Below are 18,574 nucleotides of genomic sequence, written 5' to 3' on the forward strand. Positions count from 1 at the left end.
TATAAATCTGAAGGTGTCGGCCCGTTAAAGAGTAATGAGGGGGGAGTCGCAGAGAGCGACGAAGAGAAAGCAAAGCTGTTAAATATTTTTTTCTCCAATGTATTCACTGACGAAAATAATCTGTCAGATGACATGCAGAATGTTGAAATAAATTCCCCATTAAAAAAGTGTCCTGTCTGACCCAGGAAGAAGTACATCAGCGACTTAAAAAGATTAAAATAGACAAATCGCCCTTGACCGGATGGCATACACCCCCGTATCCTAAGGGAATTAAGTAATGTCATAGCCAGACCCTTATTTCTGATATTTGCAGATTCTATACTGAAAGGGAATGTCCCACAGGATTGGCGCATGGCAAATGTGGTGCCAATATTCAAAAAGGGTCCAAAAACAGAGCCTGGAAACTATAGGCCGGTAAGTTTAACATCTGTTGTGGGTAAACGGTTTGAAGGTTTTCTGAGAGATGCTTTGTTAGAGCATCTTAACGGAAATAAGCAAATAACGCCATATCAGCATGGCTTTGTGAGGGATCGATCATGTCAAACAAATTTAATCAGTTTCTATGAGGAGGTAAGTTCTAGACTTGACAGCGGCGAATCAATGGATGTCGTGTGTCTGGACTTCTCCAAAGCATTTGACACTGTACCACATAAAAAGTTAGTATATAAAATGAGAATGCTCGGACTGGGAGAAAACGTCTGTAAGTGGGTAAGTAACTGGCTCAGTGATAGAAAACAGGGTGGTTATTAATGGTAAATACTCAGATTGGGTCACTGTCACTAGTGGGGTACCTCAGGGGTCAGTATTGGGCCCTATTCTCTTCAATATATTTATTAATGATCTTGTAGAAGGCTTGCACAGTAAAGTATAAATTTTCGCAGATGACACCAAACTGTGTAAAGTAATTAACACGGAAGAGGACAGTATACTGCTACAGAGGGATCTGGATAGATTGGAGGCTTGGGCAGATAAGTGGCAGATGAGGTTTAACACTGACAAATGTAAAGTTATGCACATGGGAAGGAATAATGCAAGTCACCCGTACTTATTAAAATGGTAAAACACTCGGTAACACTGACATGGAAAAAGATCTAGGAATTTTAATAAACAGCAAACTAAGCTGCAAAAAACAGTGTCAGGCAGCTGCTGCCAAGGCCAATAAGATAATGGGTTGCATCAAAAGGGGTATAGATGCCCATGATGAGAACATAGTTCTACCACTTTACAAATCACTAGTCAGACCACACATGGAGTACTGTGTACAGTTCTGGGCTCCAGTGAACAAAGCAGACAGCAGAGCTGGAGAGGGTCCAGAGGAGGGCAACTAAAGTAATAACTGGAATGGGGCAACTACAGTACCCTGAAAGATTATCAAAATTAGGGTTATTCACTTTAGAAAAAAGACAACTGAGAGGAGATCTAATTAATATGTATAAATATATCAGGGGTCAGTACAGAGATCTGCGTCTGGAGGAAAGAAGGTTTGTACACAAACATAGAAGAGGATTCTTTACGGTAAGAGCAGTGAGACTATGGAACTCTCTGCCGGAGGAGGTGGTGATGGTGAGTACAATAAAGGAATTCAAGAGAGGCCTGGATGTATTTCTGGAGCGTAATAATATTACAGGCTATAGCTACTAGAGAGGGGTCGTTGATCCAGGGATTTATTCCGATTGCCTGATTGGAGTCGGGAAGGAATTTTTATTCCCCTAAAGTGAGGAAAATTGGCTTCTACCTCACAGGGGTTTTTTGCCTTCCCCTGGATCAACTTGCAGGATGACAGGCAGAACTGGATGGACAAATGTCTATTTTTGGCCTTATGTACTATGTTACTATGAGATCTAATTCCCTCATCAATTTGGCCAGTGAAGTCTCCCGTATCTCACCAGGGAAAGGATGATGTTGGAACTTATCCAACATAGGGTCTAGATATTTATTAAAGTCTCCTAGCATAAGTACTGGTATTATTGGACACTGAGCTACAATATTTATGACTTGCTTTATCACCTGACACGAATACGGTGGATGTATATACAAAGCAACAAGAAAAAGTGGCCTATTGTATCTAGAACAGTGAAGGCAGACAAATCTACCATCCGGGTCTATAATAGAGTTATAGCATTCAAAAGGTATAGTCTTATGTACCAGGACGCTAGCCTCTCTAGCATGAGTAGAGAATGTGGAACGATAAGAGTAAGAGATCCATGGCTTGTGTAGCAAATTATGGTCCTGTGCAGACAAATGTGTCTCCAGAAAACATAAAATGGCAGGTTGATGGTGTTGGACTGCATTGAAAATAGCTTGTCTTTTGACACTGTCTCTCATCCCCCTAACAGTCCACACTAATACTTGCATTTTAGCCAACATTATGTTTCAACATGGCAATATTAAACAGGATATGCCATATATCATGATGGACAAAATCCATACAGCACGCTAACATATGTAAGTAAGCCGTCCCTCCGCACATTCCTCCCCAATACAATTGTACTTGATCATAGCAGAGCAATGCACGACACAGTAAAACTGTAACAAACAAAATGGGGATAATATCCCCCCTAGACAAAAACATGAGGCTCAAGAAATTCCTGAAACTAGCACTCACAAAAATGAGCATTCAGTAATGATACTATAGTGCAAGTATTCTAGTATAAACAGAAGAGTCCTGAGCTAAGCATCACAAATATAGTTCTAAAACTAAAGGCACAGGTAGTATACATTTAGCTTATTAGTGATATAGGCTGGTACGAACGTTTCCAGGCCCGTATGTATGACAATATAATATTAGCAAACTGAAACGTCCCAACATGAATAGACACCCTATTAAAAAAATTGGGATTAATACAGCACATAAATGGAACAAAGTATAGAATATACTCATCAATCAAACGGCTGAAAAACGAAGACATTCATGATCACATCTTTCGTGATCTTTAACAGCCCTGGTCATCAGTCCAGATCTTTAGTGGAGGCCTTATGCAGATCCTGTAGATCCAACCAAGCGGAGGCATCGTCTGGTGATTAAAGATTAAAAAAAAATATGTTTTCCCTCCCGCAATCACTCGTAGCTTTGAAGGATATAACATGGAGTATTGCACATTTCAGATCTGCATACGTCTTTTGACTTCCAGGAATCTGGCTTGTCGCCGTTGGACATCCGCAGAAAAATCCGGGAATGTGGAAATTTTATTGCCATCAATAGTAAGGTCCAATAAATCCTGAGCTTTACGCAAGATAGCATCACGATCTTGGAAGTGAAGGATCCTGACCAATATCGGCCGGGGAGGCTGGTGGTGGAGGACAAAATGGTACTCTGTGTGCCCTCTCGATGGCGAATATTGGGGATAGGACCTGGGCACCAAATTTTTCTGTAAACCATTTTTCGAAAAACACTAGGGCATTAGAACCTTCAGCTCTTTCCGGCACCCCCACCAGCCTAAGATTATTCCGGCCAAGAACTGTTTTCAAGGTCCTCTGCTTTATTGATAAGAAGAGTGATGTTATTAATAACCTTAGCCATGTCTCTTTTAACAGGAGGAAGTTAGTCTTCCAATTCACTCACGCGGTGTTCCACTTCTGCTACCCTCTCATTGACTTTCTTAAGATCTTGCCGTATAAAAGTCACATTTGTCTGGAGGGAGCCTATAGAAGTGTGCAGGGAGGCTAGCGTAGTATTACATTGCTGCACTACCGCGTAAATATCTTTGGCCGTTGGTTCGGTCTCTTGGGGAAGGTCAGGGATTTCTCTTTCAGGTGGGGCCTTATGTACCTCAGCGCTGGCCTGTTTCTCCACCAAACCATCTTCCCCTACAGCTTCATTGCTGTCAGCCTGATCAGTAGCTACAGGGAGCTCATCTGCACCAGAGCTAGTCGCTGGTATGTTCTCCTCAGTCCGAGGAGTTCTATGAAATTTTTTCAGACGAGCCTCTGCGTCTGCCGCTCTGGCTGCGGCGCCATCTTGTTTCACCGCCGGCATGCCCGGGCCCTCTCTGCACTCTTTCTCTTTCTTACCCGCAGGGGTCATTGCAGGAGTCGGTCCGTAGAGTGTCAGCGTGTCTCCTCTAGCACCAGCTTGTCGAATATATGGCCCCAGTTTCAGGATAGCGTAGGATAAGTTCGATGCAGCTCAGGAGCTCAGCAGCGTGCGTCTTCTCACATCGCTAGCCAGGCCACGCCCCCTCCGCCATCCTATCAGTACACACAAAACCTGTCCTAATCACACAGCAGGACACGTTACTTCACAACACTGAGGTAAAGAACTGCATCGTCCTCCTCTCTGCTCTGCTTGTCAGGGATTATGATCCTGAATACAGCTGATACGATCTTCAGCTGAATCTCTGTAGGAATGGAGATCATGAGGAGACATGAAATACAGAGAGGACAGATCGGACAGACTGTGGTGATGTGGGGCTGTGGTAATGGAACCAACTGCCTACAACTGCTGCTGCTCATTAGCCACATCCCTACCAGTCTGTCCTCTCTGTACATCAGTATGTTCAGTAATTTAGGATAACTCTGACCTATGTATGGAGCAAGGGTTGAGAATGAGCACCACTGCACCATGGCAGTGCCAAACAGCAAAGCACTGTATGCTGCTATTTTCATCAGTCCCATAGACTGTGCCTATGCTCGACAGCCGCACCAGTAAAATGATGGACTTGGGACTAAATTCTTGTGGACCACAATAATCTACCAGTTATCCAAAAATCCAGTGGATAATAGATCATTTGGTATTATAGGAATACCTCACAGCTTCTCTATAAAGAGAAGTGAAGCTGCTGAAAAAACAATCTACTTCTGCTCATCGCCCATTGGGAAGAAAGAATCAGACAGGATATCGAATATTATCCAACCGTCCTGACCATGGTTTCATTGTGCAGCAGCTGACCGGATGAACATTCGATTGTAGGCAGATTGTGACATAACCAAGGGACAGGACAAGATCCCCTAATTAACGACCAGCTCTACTCACTCAGGTTTTTTTTCATCACTGTATTTGTCGAAGGCCAAGAACACTTCTGCAACTAAATTCTTTTTACTGCTCCGATGCAACATGAAAACGCCACAAAAATCCTACTGCAGTCTACAGCTGCTATGCGTATACATGTATTTGACCTATTGGTTGTGTTAGCCAATTTCCAATGTAACTGACCAAAATGCCATACACAATCCCACAAATGTCATGGGCTGGAAAATTTCACGCTGCGGAGGTTAGAACTAAGAATCTACATTTGGACATTTGACGCACGTACCTTTCTTTAAGAATGAAGAGAGCCCCCAATTGTGCTAGAACTGTGGATGCAAAAACTGCTAAAACTTCAAATCTTTCAAACCTGAAAAAAAAAAAAACATTTTAAAAATTAAGTTTGCAATCATTATTAAAACAAATAATAAACAAGAGGGTTTTTAGGCTGGTTTAGGTCTGTGATGTTAAGTTCTACTGAATTTTAGGAGATGATTCAAAAGGGTTTTCCAGAATTTAACAATTGATGGCCTAACCCTAGGTTATTAATTGTTAAACCCTGGAGATCCCCTTTAAATGCATCTCATATGATAGTAAAGTCTACAGTTCATTAAATTCTGGTCATCGATATCAGATTGGAGGGTGTCCGATCCCCCCCCCCCCAGCTGTATGGGAGTAGCTAAGGTGCTGGAGACAGACACCAGAATTACACAGCTCCATCCACTGTGTCGAGGATGGAGCCGATTACTGGAGCGTTGCTCCTATTTAAGTGAATGGGTACAGTGCTATGGTGGAAGGGATTACGTTCTTTCAGTACCTGTTTCTTGCATCAGTGCTACTCACGGACAGCTGATCGGTGGAAGTGCAGGGCATCAGATCCCCACTAATCTGACACCGATAACCCAGGGTCTAAATGTGATGTGAATAGAGCCTTACAGATTATTAAACCTTAAAGGGTTTCCGTCAGTGAGTGAAGGACGCGCTTCTTCTGCCGGCTTCCTTCCTTAGGCGCAGCAAGGAAGCCAGCAGCAGGAGCACATCCTTCACTCCCTGCGCCTGCACCGAATACTAAACGGGACAGCGCAGGCGCGGGATTTACAGGACACTGACGAGAACTCGAAAGTCAATCAACTGGACCTGGGCGTGCCAAAGGGTGCGTAGACCGAGCCTCTAGGTGCCGAAGCAATGCCCTAATAGCACCTAGAGGCTCATTAGCATATTTTAAAAGTCTTTACTTTAAGAGAACGGCGGCAGGCAGGGAGTTATAAAGCATACTGTCATGTACTGCTGACATTAGCACATCGCTAATGTCCGTCAGCTACATAACGGTATTTCTCATGACAGATACCCTTTAACGTTGGCTAGTCATGTCAGATCCACTTATTGAGCCCTAACAAACGACTGGAGACATTGTACATGAGGGAACCAGTAAAGAAAGAACCAATTAAAAAGCATTTGTCAGCAAACCCAGATACAATGCCTGGTAGGGCTGACCCTGCTTAATATAGGGTCGGAACTTGCTGACAGATGCCCTTTAAAGGAGTTTTCCCAAAATCCACAGGACACGTGATGACCAAGATCGCTGGAACCTCCAGTGATCACTGGCTTGCCCGGTTCCCATTTCACCCCATCCTCCTGATCAGCAACCAGTAGCGCTGCCAGCAAGATCAGAGGCAATTACTGTGATATGCCATACCATTATAATAAGAGAATACCCCTTTAATATTTTCAGAAGAGAGTCCCCTCTGCTTACGGGGAGTAGATTTGTAGTAACTTGCGCAGCGGTTGTGTTGAGGTCCTTTAAAACAAGCATGGCAATAACAAGCAATGAGTACATACCCAAAGGAATATGTCGGGCTTTGTTTTTTCATCATTACCCAATAACTTATCAAACATGTCAGTAAACTGCAAAATAAAGACAGAAAATAGTTTTAGCGCCAACAGGAAGTGACCAGGATTTACAGGATGCATCAAACAAGGGGAAGATATATTTGACATTCAATATCATGTATAAGGCTCAGCAAACACTGACGGCACAGATTGGGCAGTGCGAGAGCGTAGAAACACATCGCAGCTGGTAACGCCCCAATGTAAATTAATTCAGAAATTTCTAGTAGGAAAAATAAGAGCAATGACACAATGTCGAGTTATAAGAAAAAATGCTGCAGAATTGATATTACAGGGGGAATGCAAGTACTTATTAAAACAGACATGTCAGGAGAGGTGACAGCTCCTCTTATTAAAAAATCCTCCTATAAAAGAGGATTTATTTTCCCTGGTTACGACCACCATGCAATCCAGCAGTGGTGGGCGTGTTTGCACACTAAAGAAAAAAAAAAACCAACCTCTCTGGTGGCTGGGACCGTGGGAGTGCATATAGTCTAGTTCTTTTTCCTATAGTGTGCAAGCACGGCCACCACTGATGGATTACAGGGTGGTCGTAACCATGGAAACGAGCAGTGTATAATGTGGTGGAAGAATTATTCCAGCCAGCAAAGGAAGCAATATGGATAATAAGAATACATTAGTAAGTGGCTTGTAATAATTTTCTCTACATGATAAATGCTAGTGTCTGATAGCAGGGATTCTACCGATGTGATTAGAGGGGGGCCCAAGAATGGGATCTGATAATCCCTCTATTAAAAGGAACAGTGGTCAGGCATGCATGCTACCGCTCCACTAAGCTATATGAGGCTGCAGGAGATAGTTGAGCATTTGTACTTGGCAGTCCCATAGAGATGAATAAAGAGGCAGACACACATGTATGTATGCCGTTCCATTTAAACAGGGAGCACTAATAGCAAGAAAAGAGACCCCAATGATCAGATACCACTCAAATCAGATGCTTATCCCCTATCCTGTGTGTAGGGAGTAAGTTGTCTTAGGCCAGACACACACACACAACACGTGAGGTCTGGTTCGGACCTCCACTCCTCTGACAGGATCGCACAGCATTATAATGATTTATAATGCTGTGACCCAGGGAGTCCTGGAATCTATTGGATTACAATGACAGCATTACGTCAGAGGAGAGGAGGTCAGAAGAGGACCTCACAGTGACACACTCTGGGAGTTTCTCGCAATGAACTTGCTTGTGTGTGTCTGGCCTTAATGGCATAACCCCTTTGTCCCAGGTCAGGCTGATAACATGATATTGATTGCATTGTACTGTATAAGGCCAAGTTCACACTTCAGTTATTTAATTAGTTATTTCCAGTAAGGGTACATTCACACAACCGTATGTGTTTTGCGGTCAGCAACTTGCGGATCACACGCATACCAGTCGTGTGAATGTAGCCGGCCCCATGACAGAAATGCCTATTCTTGTCCGCGGACAAGAATAGGACATGCTTTATCTTTTTTGCGGGGCCACGGAACGGATCTAGGGATGCGGACAGCATATTGTGTGCTGTCCGCATCTTTTGCGGCCCCGTTGAAATGAATGGGTCCGCGCCCGTTACGCAAAATTGCGGAACGGATGCGGAGCCAAAAATACGGTCGTGTGAATGCACCCTAATTGTGAGCCAAAAGCAGGTGCAGGTCCAAAAACACAGAACGAATTTAGAAAAACAAAAACAAAACACTGGGTCCATGGGTGTCTGTTTGCCTGGGTTTCACACGTTTGACATTCCAAAAATTACTAAGATTTCAATTAGCTTTCAAGCAGTTTGGCCTTAAAGAGGTTAGCAGACTCTTTGTACTGATGACTTATGCTCTAGATAGGTCATCAGCATCTGATTGTGGGGGTCCGACACCCCTGGCTGGCTTTCCTGGGAGCGCTATGGCTTTCTCGCTGCTTACCTTAGGCAAGTGATGTCATGACCATGAGTCATGTGGCCTGTCACTGGCCTAGGGTAAGCAGCAAGAAGGCTGTGGAGCTCACAGTATCATGGTCTTCTCTAAGAGCTGACTGGTGGGAATCTCAGGTGTTAGGCCCCCACCGGTCAGATGCTGATGACCTATCCAAAAGATAGGTCATCAGTTACAAAGAGTGGGATAACAACCCCTTTAAAATGTGTGCGTCTAACATAGGGAAATCGGACAAGAGCCCTACAAATTTAGAAAACAGTCACATGAGTGATTAAAGCTGTACACAGAATTAATATCTTTTTTTGTTTTTTATAGACATAGTATAGAAGTAGAAATGGCAAGTAGCACAGATCTGTCCATACTCCAGATACAAGACTGTCAGACTTTTGATGCAATATGTAAATTCACGCAGCCCCAAGTTCATTAAAGACTTACCTGAAGAGGTCAAAAATTGTAAGGTAGGTATAAGCGGTCAAAGCTGAAAAATAAATAGAGTATCACAATGGGCTGGTTTAGTTTAAAGCTTTTTTTATTTAACCAAAATCCTTTTTTATTTTATTTTTATTTTAGCACAAATCATGTCAGAATGATAAAATATATTGTGAACTATGAGAAGGTAATAGTCTTCCTATACATCACACTGTAATGACCCTTAATCACAACGGTCACTCATTAATAGTCATTAAAGGCAATTTTTGTTTATGATTGCCTTTTACTCATTTTTGTCTAAAAATCATATTTTCAAATGGCCCTTATTAATATTGAGCCATTCTGTCACAAAGGGTTAACTGTTTTTCTAACTGTGTGACTGGTACTTTCACTTTGTTCCGGTAATCTAATAATCCTCATCTTTACACTACTGAGAGGTCATAAACACTTCAAGCCACATTCTTATCAGTAAGATAAGAACACAGCTATAATGTCAGAGAGCAGAGATAAGGAGCCTGATTAGTTGGCTGACAGCAGACAGGAAATTCAGATCCCTCTATTAGAGCATGTCAGCTCTGTACAGAAAAAAGGGCTCCATATTTGTAATAAAGACCAATTGAAAAAAAAACGATTTTAGCTCAAAATAGGTACAATGCAATAATATAAAAATGCCCCCAAAGGTTAAATAGCCTTTAAATGGTCAAAGAGGTTTCACAAAGCTTTTGATATGTCATACCGATATAGTAAAGGTTTCGAGACCCCGCTGATCTCTAGAATGAAGAGAGAGAAGAGCTCGCAAAGCACGCTGTTCTCCTCGCACTGCAGGGGAAGAACGAGACAGACTCAATAGAAAGTTTATGGGCCCATTTCACTTCCGTTGCGGGGAAGGTGGGGATCTCACCACTCAGACCTCCACAGATAAAAATCTGTGACATCTCAAATGCTTTGTGAACCCGAGTGACCCTTCAAGGATTCTAACATATAGAATACATAAATCCACAGCTTCCTCTACAAGATGACAGCAGACTGATCCATTATGTGACTTCCTTACTACTTCAGGGCACTAAAACATTTCAGAATTAGATATGGAAGACCTGTCCTCTGAATAGATCGTCAATATCAGATTGGTCGGGTTCGGCGGTTATCACCCGTACAGATCAGCTGCTTGCAGCAGCCACCAATTCTAGAAACATAACAGTGGACGGACTGTGAAGATGAAGACCCTGTCCACTGTGGTGGCATACTGCAGCTCAGCCCCCTTTAATATTATATGCGACTACCATCCGATGGGATGACAGACAATTACATGTAATTACATACCCATACTGTTTGTAGAGCTGCACCATGTGAGCAAGAATCCTGTGCAAACCACATTTATGGCACCAAACAGCAAGATCTTCCAAGACTGCAATTAGAAAGTCCAAAATGATTTAAACCAGTATAACTAGTACAGGAAGGTTTCAATTCATTCAGAAATTCTGCGTTAACCAATACAACAGTCATTCTGTCACTGCCCCTCCGACTGCTAGCGATAATATGTCTTACTTTACTGTAAAGTTCTCTCTGGTTTACTTACTGTTCTAAAGTTTAGGCCCCATGCACACGGCCGTGTTTCACGGCCATGTGCGGGCCGTGGAACCGCGGCCTGGATCCCTCCTGAGAGCAGGAGCGCACGGCGTCACTGGTTGCTATGACGCCGTGCGCTCCCTGCTGCCGGCACAGTACAGTAATACACTGGTATAGATCATACCAGTGTATTACTGTATTGCGGCGGCAGCAGGGAGCGCACGGCGTCATAGCAACCAGTGACGCCGTGCGCTCCTGCTCTCAGGAGGGATCCAGGCCGCGGTTCCACGGCCCGCACACGGCCGTGAAACACAGCCGTGTGCATGGGGCCTTAGACTGATGCGCCATCTAATGGCCAATGTGACAACTGCAACATTGTCATTTCTAAATGGATAGATACAATACACAAAAGCAATGGATGACGAAAGTAAAAGAGGCTGACATATAGCACAAGTGTGATCTTCTGGCGTATGCTCGGGCGATATATGTCAGTATACCTTTTATTTTTACTGTATTAAGTGTGTAGTTGACAGTATTTACTGCTGCCTTCAGTGGGAAAAATCATGGCATTGAAGGGATGTCTCATGAAGACAATCCCTTCTAATAGAAGCAGACCAGGCAAGCAGCTATTATGGCCAGGGGGAGTTATGCCTGACCATGCATTCCCCCTGCCACCCATTCAAATAACAACCTGCAGGGTCTGAAAGAGAGGGAGCAACTCTCGGGGCGCCTGCACACAACCGTAGCCTGTTTTGCAGTCCGCAAATTGTGGATTCGCAAAACCCAGATACCGTGTCTGAAAAGTGTGGGTCCCTGTTATCTCTAGAATGGGGGTCCCTTGAGCCCAACCCACCGGCTGCAGCATCATGGCTGCCAGGGGTGGCTGGGTTTAAGGATAGAGCTGAGCTCACTGAATGAATGGGAGTTACACAAAAAGCATCTCACAGGTTCCACAAACAGCTTAGCTCCCTGGGTTTCCATAACTCGCATTCACGTAACAGCGTTGCACAGCGAGCTTTGACATTTCCATAAACTCAGCCAGCTTACATGCTGGACGCAGTGACCAGCAGGATGGGGTTAGGTGGGACAGGGGAAGAGCAGTCAATGGGAAGAGGCATCCGGCAGTGGTCACTCCTTGGAAATCAAAATTATCAGGCAAAAAAAACTTCAGCTTTCCCAAAACTTCTCTCTCCCCATACACATTAGATTGTCAGCTGAACCTGCCGTTCTCAGCAGGGGGTGTATAGGGGCCTCAACAGCTGAGGTACATTATTATGTCCGATACCACTGAGTAACAAAAGTTTAACCATCACCTGATGACAAAACTGTTAAAACGGAAACCCAGTCAACCAAGTCATTCACAACCTGAATATGCAATATGCATATCTTCTGCAGAGAGACTCACAATCTGGAAGCTCTGAACACCCAAATATCAAAGTAAATTATGACCATACATGTGACAAGTGCAACTGTCTGGCATCTGTGCCTTCTTCTTAGGTTAGCTTACATGGATAGCTTTCATGCATATTTTTCTTTTCAACTTTTTTATATCCATGCTGAAAATGACTAGAAGTTACATGTTCCAACAGAAAATATGCACGTAGCCAAGTGAAATGAAGAAGCAGTCACGCAAGACAATGTACAGCACCTTTGGTGGATCCGTTGTCAGAGCTGCATTCATCCACATCTCCAATGGATTGATCGTGCCATATAAAAGCTGTGTAGCCTTAGGCCTCTTTCACACGGGCGAGTTTTCCGCGCGGGTGCAATGCGTGAGGTGAACGTATTGCACCCGCACTGAATCCAGACCCATTCACTACTATGGGGCTGTGCACATGAGCTGTGATTTTCATGCATCACTTATGTGTTGCGTGAAAATCGCAGCATTCTCTATATTGTGCGTTTTTCACACAAACACAGGCCCCATAGAAGTGAATGGGGCTGCGTGAAAATCGCAAGGATCCGCAAGCAAGTGCGGATGCGGTGCGATTTTCATGCACGGTTGCTAGAAGACGATCGGGATGGGGACCAGATCATTATTATTTTACTATACAGAATGCATAGTAAAATAGCGCTGGAGAGGGGTTAAAAAAAATAAAATAATAATAATTTATCTCACCTCAATCCACTTGTTCGCGCAGCCCTGCTTCCCTTCTGTCTTCTTCTTTGATGCCCAAGAGGAAAAGGACCTGTGGTGACGTCACTGCGCTCATCCATGGTGATGGATTATGTGATGGACCATGTGATGAGCGCAGTGACGTCACCACAGGTCCTTTTCCTCCTGGGCGTCAAAGAAGACGACAGAAGAGAAGCCGGGCTGCGTGAACAAGTTGATGAGGTGAGTTAAAAAAAAATTTTTTAACCCCTCCAGCGCTATTGTACTATGCATTCTGTATTAAGAATGCTATTATTTTCCCTTACAACCATGTTATAAGGGAAAATAATAAAATCTACAGAACACCTAACCCCAACCCGAACTTCTGTGAAGAAGTCCGGGTTCGGGTACCAAGCATGCAGACTTTTCTCACGCGCGTGCAAAACTCATTAAAACGTTTTGCACTTGTGCGGAAAAATTGTGCATTTTTTTGTGCATTTAATTTTTGCAGGGCCACGGAACAGAGCAACAGATGTGGACAGCACACGGAGTGCTATCCGCATCTTTTGCGGCCCCATTGAAGTGAATGGGTCCACAGCTGAGCCGCAAAAAATGTGGCTCGGATGTGAAACCAAACCACGGTTGTGTGAATGAGCCCTTAGCCTTATATCAGGGTTTCTCAACTCCAGTCCTCAGGACCCACCTACCGGTCATGAGAACATCCCACAGAATGAATACCTGTGGTAAGTCCTGATGCGCTGACACTAATTATAATCACCTGCTCAATACTAAGGAAATCCTGAAAACATGACCGGCAGGTGGGCCCTGAGGACCGGAGGTGAGGAACCCTGTACTAGATGCATTAAATAAATGATTGGAAAGTGAGAACAGGCAAAATGTGATTATAAATAGTGTTGAGCGAACTTGTGTTTTAAGTTCGGCGTCTAAAGTTCGAGTTCAGGTTATCGACGAATCCCGTTATGGATTCTAAATTCCGTTATCCCGTTATGGATTCCGCTACCATGGACCATAACAGAATTTAGAATCCATAACGGGATACTTGGATGACCCGAACTTTAGACGCTGAACTTAAAACGCAAGTTTGCGCAACACTAATTATAAATGTTCTACCCTTACCAGCTACTTACCCTCCGATCAGATGTCACTAATCGAAACTCCTGCGTTAATTTGCCAAAAAGTGAGCGCTGTGTCTTCCGGAAAAGATGGATGGTCCCCTTTATGGAAAAAAAAGCATAAAAGTGTCTTCTGAATAGGGTGAGAGACACAAAACAGATGAATATGCTGCAGAAAGATCAATGACATAAAGCATCCAGAATAAAGCACAATCTGGTCTCCTGGATGTATGTGGTCCAGTAAGGCGTATGGTACTAATGAGGCTGGGGGCTGCTGCAATGAGGCTGAGGGCTGATATATGAGCCATGGCGGTCCTTCACATTGGGGTCTGATTGCTGGTCTGATCTGAGAGCTAATAAAAAAGTATTTCTTTCTTATTGTCCTCCTCTAAAACCTATGTGCATCTCATGGGCCGGTGCGTCTTATAGAGCAAAAAATACAGTAATACAACCCACAGCTGTAGGCTACAACATATCTAAGCTATTCCTTCACAGGTCTACTGTCACCAAGTACCAACCCGTCTGAGGTTCTGAAAAGAAAAAAGGGAGAATATTTTCATATCACAAATTCCTCAATCTGAGGAACTAAGTCTATGATGTTGGTGCATGTAATCCAGTTATGGGGTGCATATGCCGCAAATTTGGTAACTACCTGGACTGTCTAAACTAAAGAAACCACTGCGCAAAGGGGTTAGACAACTTCTACGTGGATTTTAAATAACCCTCTCACCCAGAGGGACCTGTCAAGGAAAGCATGCTCACCTGCTCCATGGGTCCATCTTTGTCTTCACTGTGCTTTAGTCCCTGCAAGTAACCTGCTGCAGCCAGTTATTGACTTTAGCAGCGTACATGACCCCAGTCTGTGCTGGAACCGTAGCACAGTAAAGACAGTAGTGGACCTACAGAGAGTGTTGGGGGGCAGGTAAGTACGCTCCCCTTGACAGGTCCCACTGGGTGGGTATATAAAATCCACTAAGAAGATTGACAAATGTTTTTTTTTTTTCAGACCATAAAAACCTGCTGTTACACGTGGGCCAATACAAAACCCTAAAACGTCCTGCAAAGGCCTCATGCACAAGACCGTATGTGTTTTGCAAAGCGCAGATCTGAAAAACAGATACAGAACGCGTGCGCCCTGCAATTTCCCATCCTGCATTCAAAATATCTACTCCGTAAAGCGGACAATAATAGAACATGTTCTATAATACTTTTTGACATGCGGCCAAACGGTTGCGGTCAGCACATGGATGGAATCTTATACGGCCCCATAGAAATGAATGGGTCCACAAATGTGGATGAGGCCAAACACGGCATTTTTGTGTGGCGTTTTATACAGTTTACTGGTGTTCTTTTTTCCAATCGCAGCATGCTCTTGGTGTGGCCTTTTTTCAGGCGTTTTCATACAGACTTCTCTACATGAAAAAAAAAGCAAGTAAACTGACTAAAAAAAACAACGGCCCAAAAAACTCTTTTATGTTTTTTTACATGGCCAAAAATTTGCCCTGTCCTCTAAAAACTAAGCACGGCTGCGCCCTAGCAAGGAAAGTGCCTTCTGTAAGCTGTTATTGCCACGTCTGACCATATAGTCTCCCTACAGCGGCCGCTAAGCACCATGGAGGAGGCTGAAAACACATTGTTGAGACCACTATGGAGGACTGGTGGAAACAAATCTTGGATGTGACTACTATGGGGAGGATGGGGGAGACAAGACCCTGCTGTGAGTTCAATGGCTAATATGAAACTTGTGACCATCAACATGCTGAGCTGAATGAGAAGGTCATGGGCATTGTTCAAAACTAAGCTGAAAGTTGGCAGACTTCTCCAACCCTAAATCTGGGCATCTCCATTAGGTGAACTTTTACTATGGTCATACAGTGGCATTACGATTGCCATACAGATGAGGTCCAGGTCAAAGGACAATCTAATGTGGGTGACAGCAGCCCCTCTGTCCTCAATAGCAGATACTTTCTACAAGACATATGCAGCTCCCATCAAGGTCTACCAAAAGTTTATCTTCCTCTCCCCAGCCAAATAAATGTGCTCCCACCAAGTCCTACAGACTAGGAGCCGCTCTCTGTGTAAAGGGGTTCTTCACCTTTTGGGGGTGCTTGGGCAGACCCTACCTGGCCAGACCTGCAAAGAGAAGCATACTAACCTGCTCCCTACCACTGGGTCTTATCTTATTCGCTCAGGCCCAACACTGTCAACATGTGCTTCAAAGCCAATTTGTTGCTGTTGCGGATACTCGCAGTTTTGCACAGTATCGGCAAGGAATCGCACCACATGATATGTACAAAAACCGCGGTGTAAGGCTACTTTCACACTTAGGGCAGTGTGATCCGGTGGGCCGGAACTGCCCGCCGGATCCGCCGATCTGAGTGTGACTGAAAGCATTTGTGAGACCGATCCGGATCCATCTCACAAATGCATTGCAAGAACGGATCCGTCTCTCCGCTTGTCATGCGGACAGACGGATCGGTCTTGCATTTTTTTTCCACATTTTTACCGGTCTGCGCATGCGCAGGCCGGAAGGACTGATCTGGCATTCGGGTATTTTGAATGCCAGATCTGGCACTAATACATTCCTATGGGGTAAAATGCTGGCAAGTCTTCAGCTTTCTTCGCCGGAGATAAAAACTGTAGCATGCTACGGTTTTCTCTTTTGCCTGATGAGTGAAAACGACAGAACTGAAGACATCCGGAACGGATTACTCTCCATTCAGAATGCATGGGGATATACCCGATCAGTTCTTTTCCGGTATTGAGCCCCTGTGACGGAACTCTATGCCAGAAAAGAAAAAACGCTAGTGTGAAAGTACCCTATATTGACCTGCGGTGAGGATTTGATATCTGCAGCATGCCGTGCTTCTCCCCAGTGGATTTCACCCTTTGTAATAGGGGAGGGTGGAGTCCGCTGCCTTCCCCAAGAGAGGCTAGTCACAATCGGGGGCTCGCCTCTGTGATATCCTAATAGGACATACTGATGGAGTCGTCCTCCGGGCAGCATAGAATTTATATGAAAACCCGGGGGTAGATTTATGAAAACCACACCGGCTTAGTTGCCCATAACAACAAGATTCCACCTTTCATTTTTCAGAGCTCCTTTGGAAAATAAAAGGTGGAATCTGATTGGTGGCCATGGGCAACTAAGCCAGTTTTCCTTTACAACAGTTTGATCCCCCCCCCCCCCGATCTTATAAGCGGACGTAGACGTGTGGATCCCTACATTCATGATTGAGACAACTTACTATAGGTGATTATGCATTAATGAGGATGTCCCACAACATTACCACCTGAGCTAATGTCCCCCCAATCTATATCACTGTTCCCTTCAGTGCTGCTACATCCATGCATTACATGCACAGCCATGATGAAGCCTGGAGGTGGCTGATCACAAAGCACCAGGGGTGGCCCTCAGGGGTGCTGTGCACTGTAAACTGCCCCAGCCACCCATGTCCAGTGCCAGGACGATAACTCCTTACAAACATAAGGGACACTCAAGGACATCACACATCACAGCATGTCTCAGCAGATGTCCTTTTAAAGGGCCACTGACAGTCATACAGAAGCTTAAAGGGAAAGTATACTCCACCACGTGACGCCTGCAATTCAAGAGTCTATGCATGAAAATAACTGCTCTACTATTTATTCCATATACTGTCGCCGACATCCGTCCGCATCCCAACCCCCTGTCTCCATACCAGGACACACAACACTTACCATGTTTAGGAACCCGGGGCCGGAAAAGCCACTGACCGGTGGGCGGACCACGTTGGCATGGAGACCGGCTTGACATTCATTGGTTGGTTGGAAAGAAAGCGTCAGGTCAGCGTCAAGTCACGTGACTATTTTAGCTACGTGGCCGGAAGCCATCTTTACTTTGGGAAAGTTTTAATGTTGCTGCAGTATGCATAACGGCGACTCGTCGGTAGGGGGCAGTAGATGACCGGCATAGAAAAGAAAACGATTTGTGATAGCTGTAATTGTCAGGTTATCTTAGATAATTGAAGGCTGAAGTCAGTTTCTTATTCATATAATTTTTTTTTAAAAAGAATTTTGAGCACACCTTATCAATAGTAACTGCAAAGGTTGCAGTGAGGCGTTGAAAGTGGCATTAAAATACATAAGATGAGCACACAATGGGCATCTAAGTGAGCACAAAAAAGGAATTAAATGAATTGGGGCCACTGGCAACATACAGAGGGTGATGCCTAGCATCAGCTATAGTGGAGATCAGCCTGGCCTCTTCAGGGCAAGGCTGATCACCACTATATCTGATGCAGGGTATCACCCTCTGTATGTTGGCAGAGGCCCCAATTCATTTAATTCCTTTTTTGTGCTCACTTAGATGCCCATCTTTTTTATTTTAATGCCGCTTTCAATTGAATTACATTAAGGACTGCTTACTGCAATATTACTGTAGATAAGGTGTCTTTAAAAATTAAAAATAAATAGCTATGTCAATAAGGACCTGATGAATAGGAAACCTTCAGCCTCGTGATAGATATGAGAGAGATAGATAGATAGATAGATAGATAGATAGATAGATAAATAGATACATAGCTAGATATTAGATAG

The 18,574-nt window shown here is 44.1% G+C and overlaps 1 protein-coding gene across 1 annotated transcript in view; it reads right to left on the reverse strand.

Moving 5' to 3' along the window:
• The window catches only part of SLC30A6 (solute carrier family 30 member 6), a 51,271-nt gene extending 33,487 nt beyond the window's left edge, over nt 1-17,784 (reverse strand). Inside the window, exons 1-6 of the mRNA XM_044290403.1 lie at nt 17,717-17,784; nt 14,012-14,098; nt 10,523-10,607; nt 9,209-9,251; nt 6,803-6,868; nt 5,253-5,333 (exon numbers count right to left, since the gene is read on the reverse strand). Of these exons, the coding sequence (XP_044146338.1) occupies nt 5,253-5,333; nt 6,803-6,868; nt 9,209-9,251; nt 10,523-10,607; nt 14,012-14,098; nt 17,717-17,719 (365 nt within the window). The 5' untranslated portion in view covers nt 17,720-17,784. The remainder of the gene's footprint in view (nt 1-5,252; nt 5,334-6,802; nt 6,869-9,208; nt 9,252-10,522; nt 10,608-14,011; nt 14,099-17,716) is intronic.
• Nucleotides 17,785-18,574: the final 790 nt, after the last annotated feature.

This window comes from Bufo gargarizans, chromosome 4 (assembly GCF_014858855.1).
Source record: "Bufo gargarizans isolate SCDJY-AF-19 chromosome 4, ASM1485885v1, whole genome shotgun sequence".
Taxonomy (NCBI): domain Eukaryota; kingdom Metazoa; phylum Chordata; class Amphibia; order Anura; family Bufonidae; genus Bufo; species Bufo gargarizans.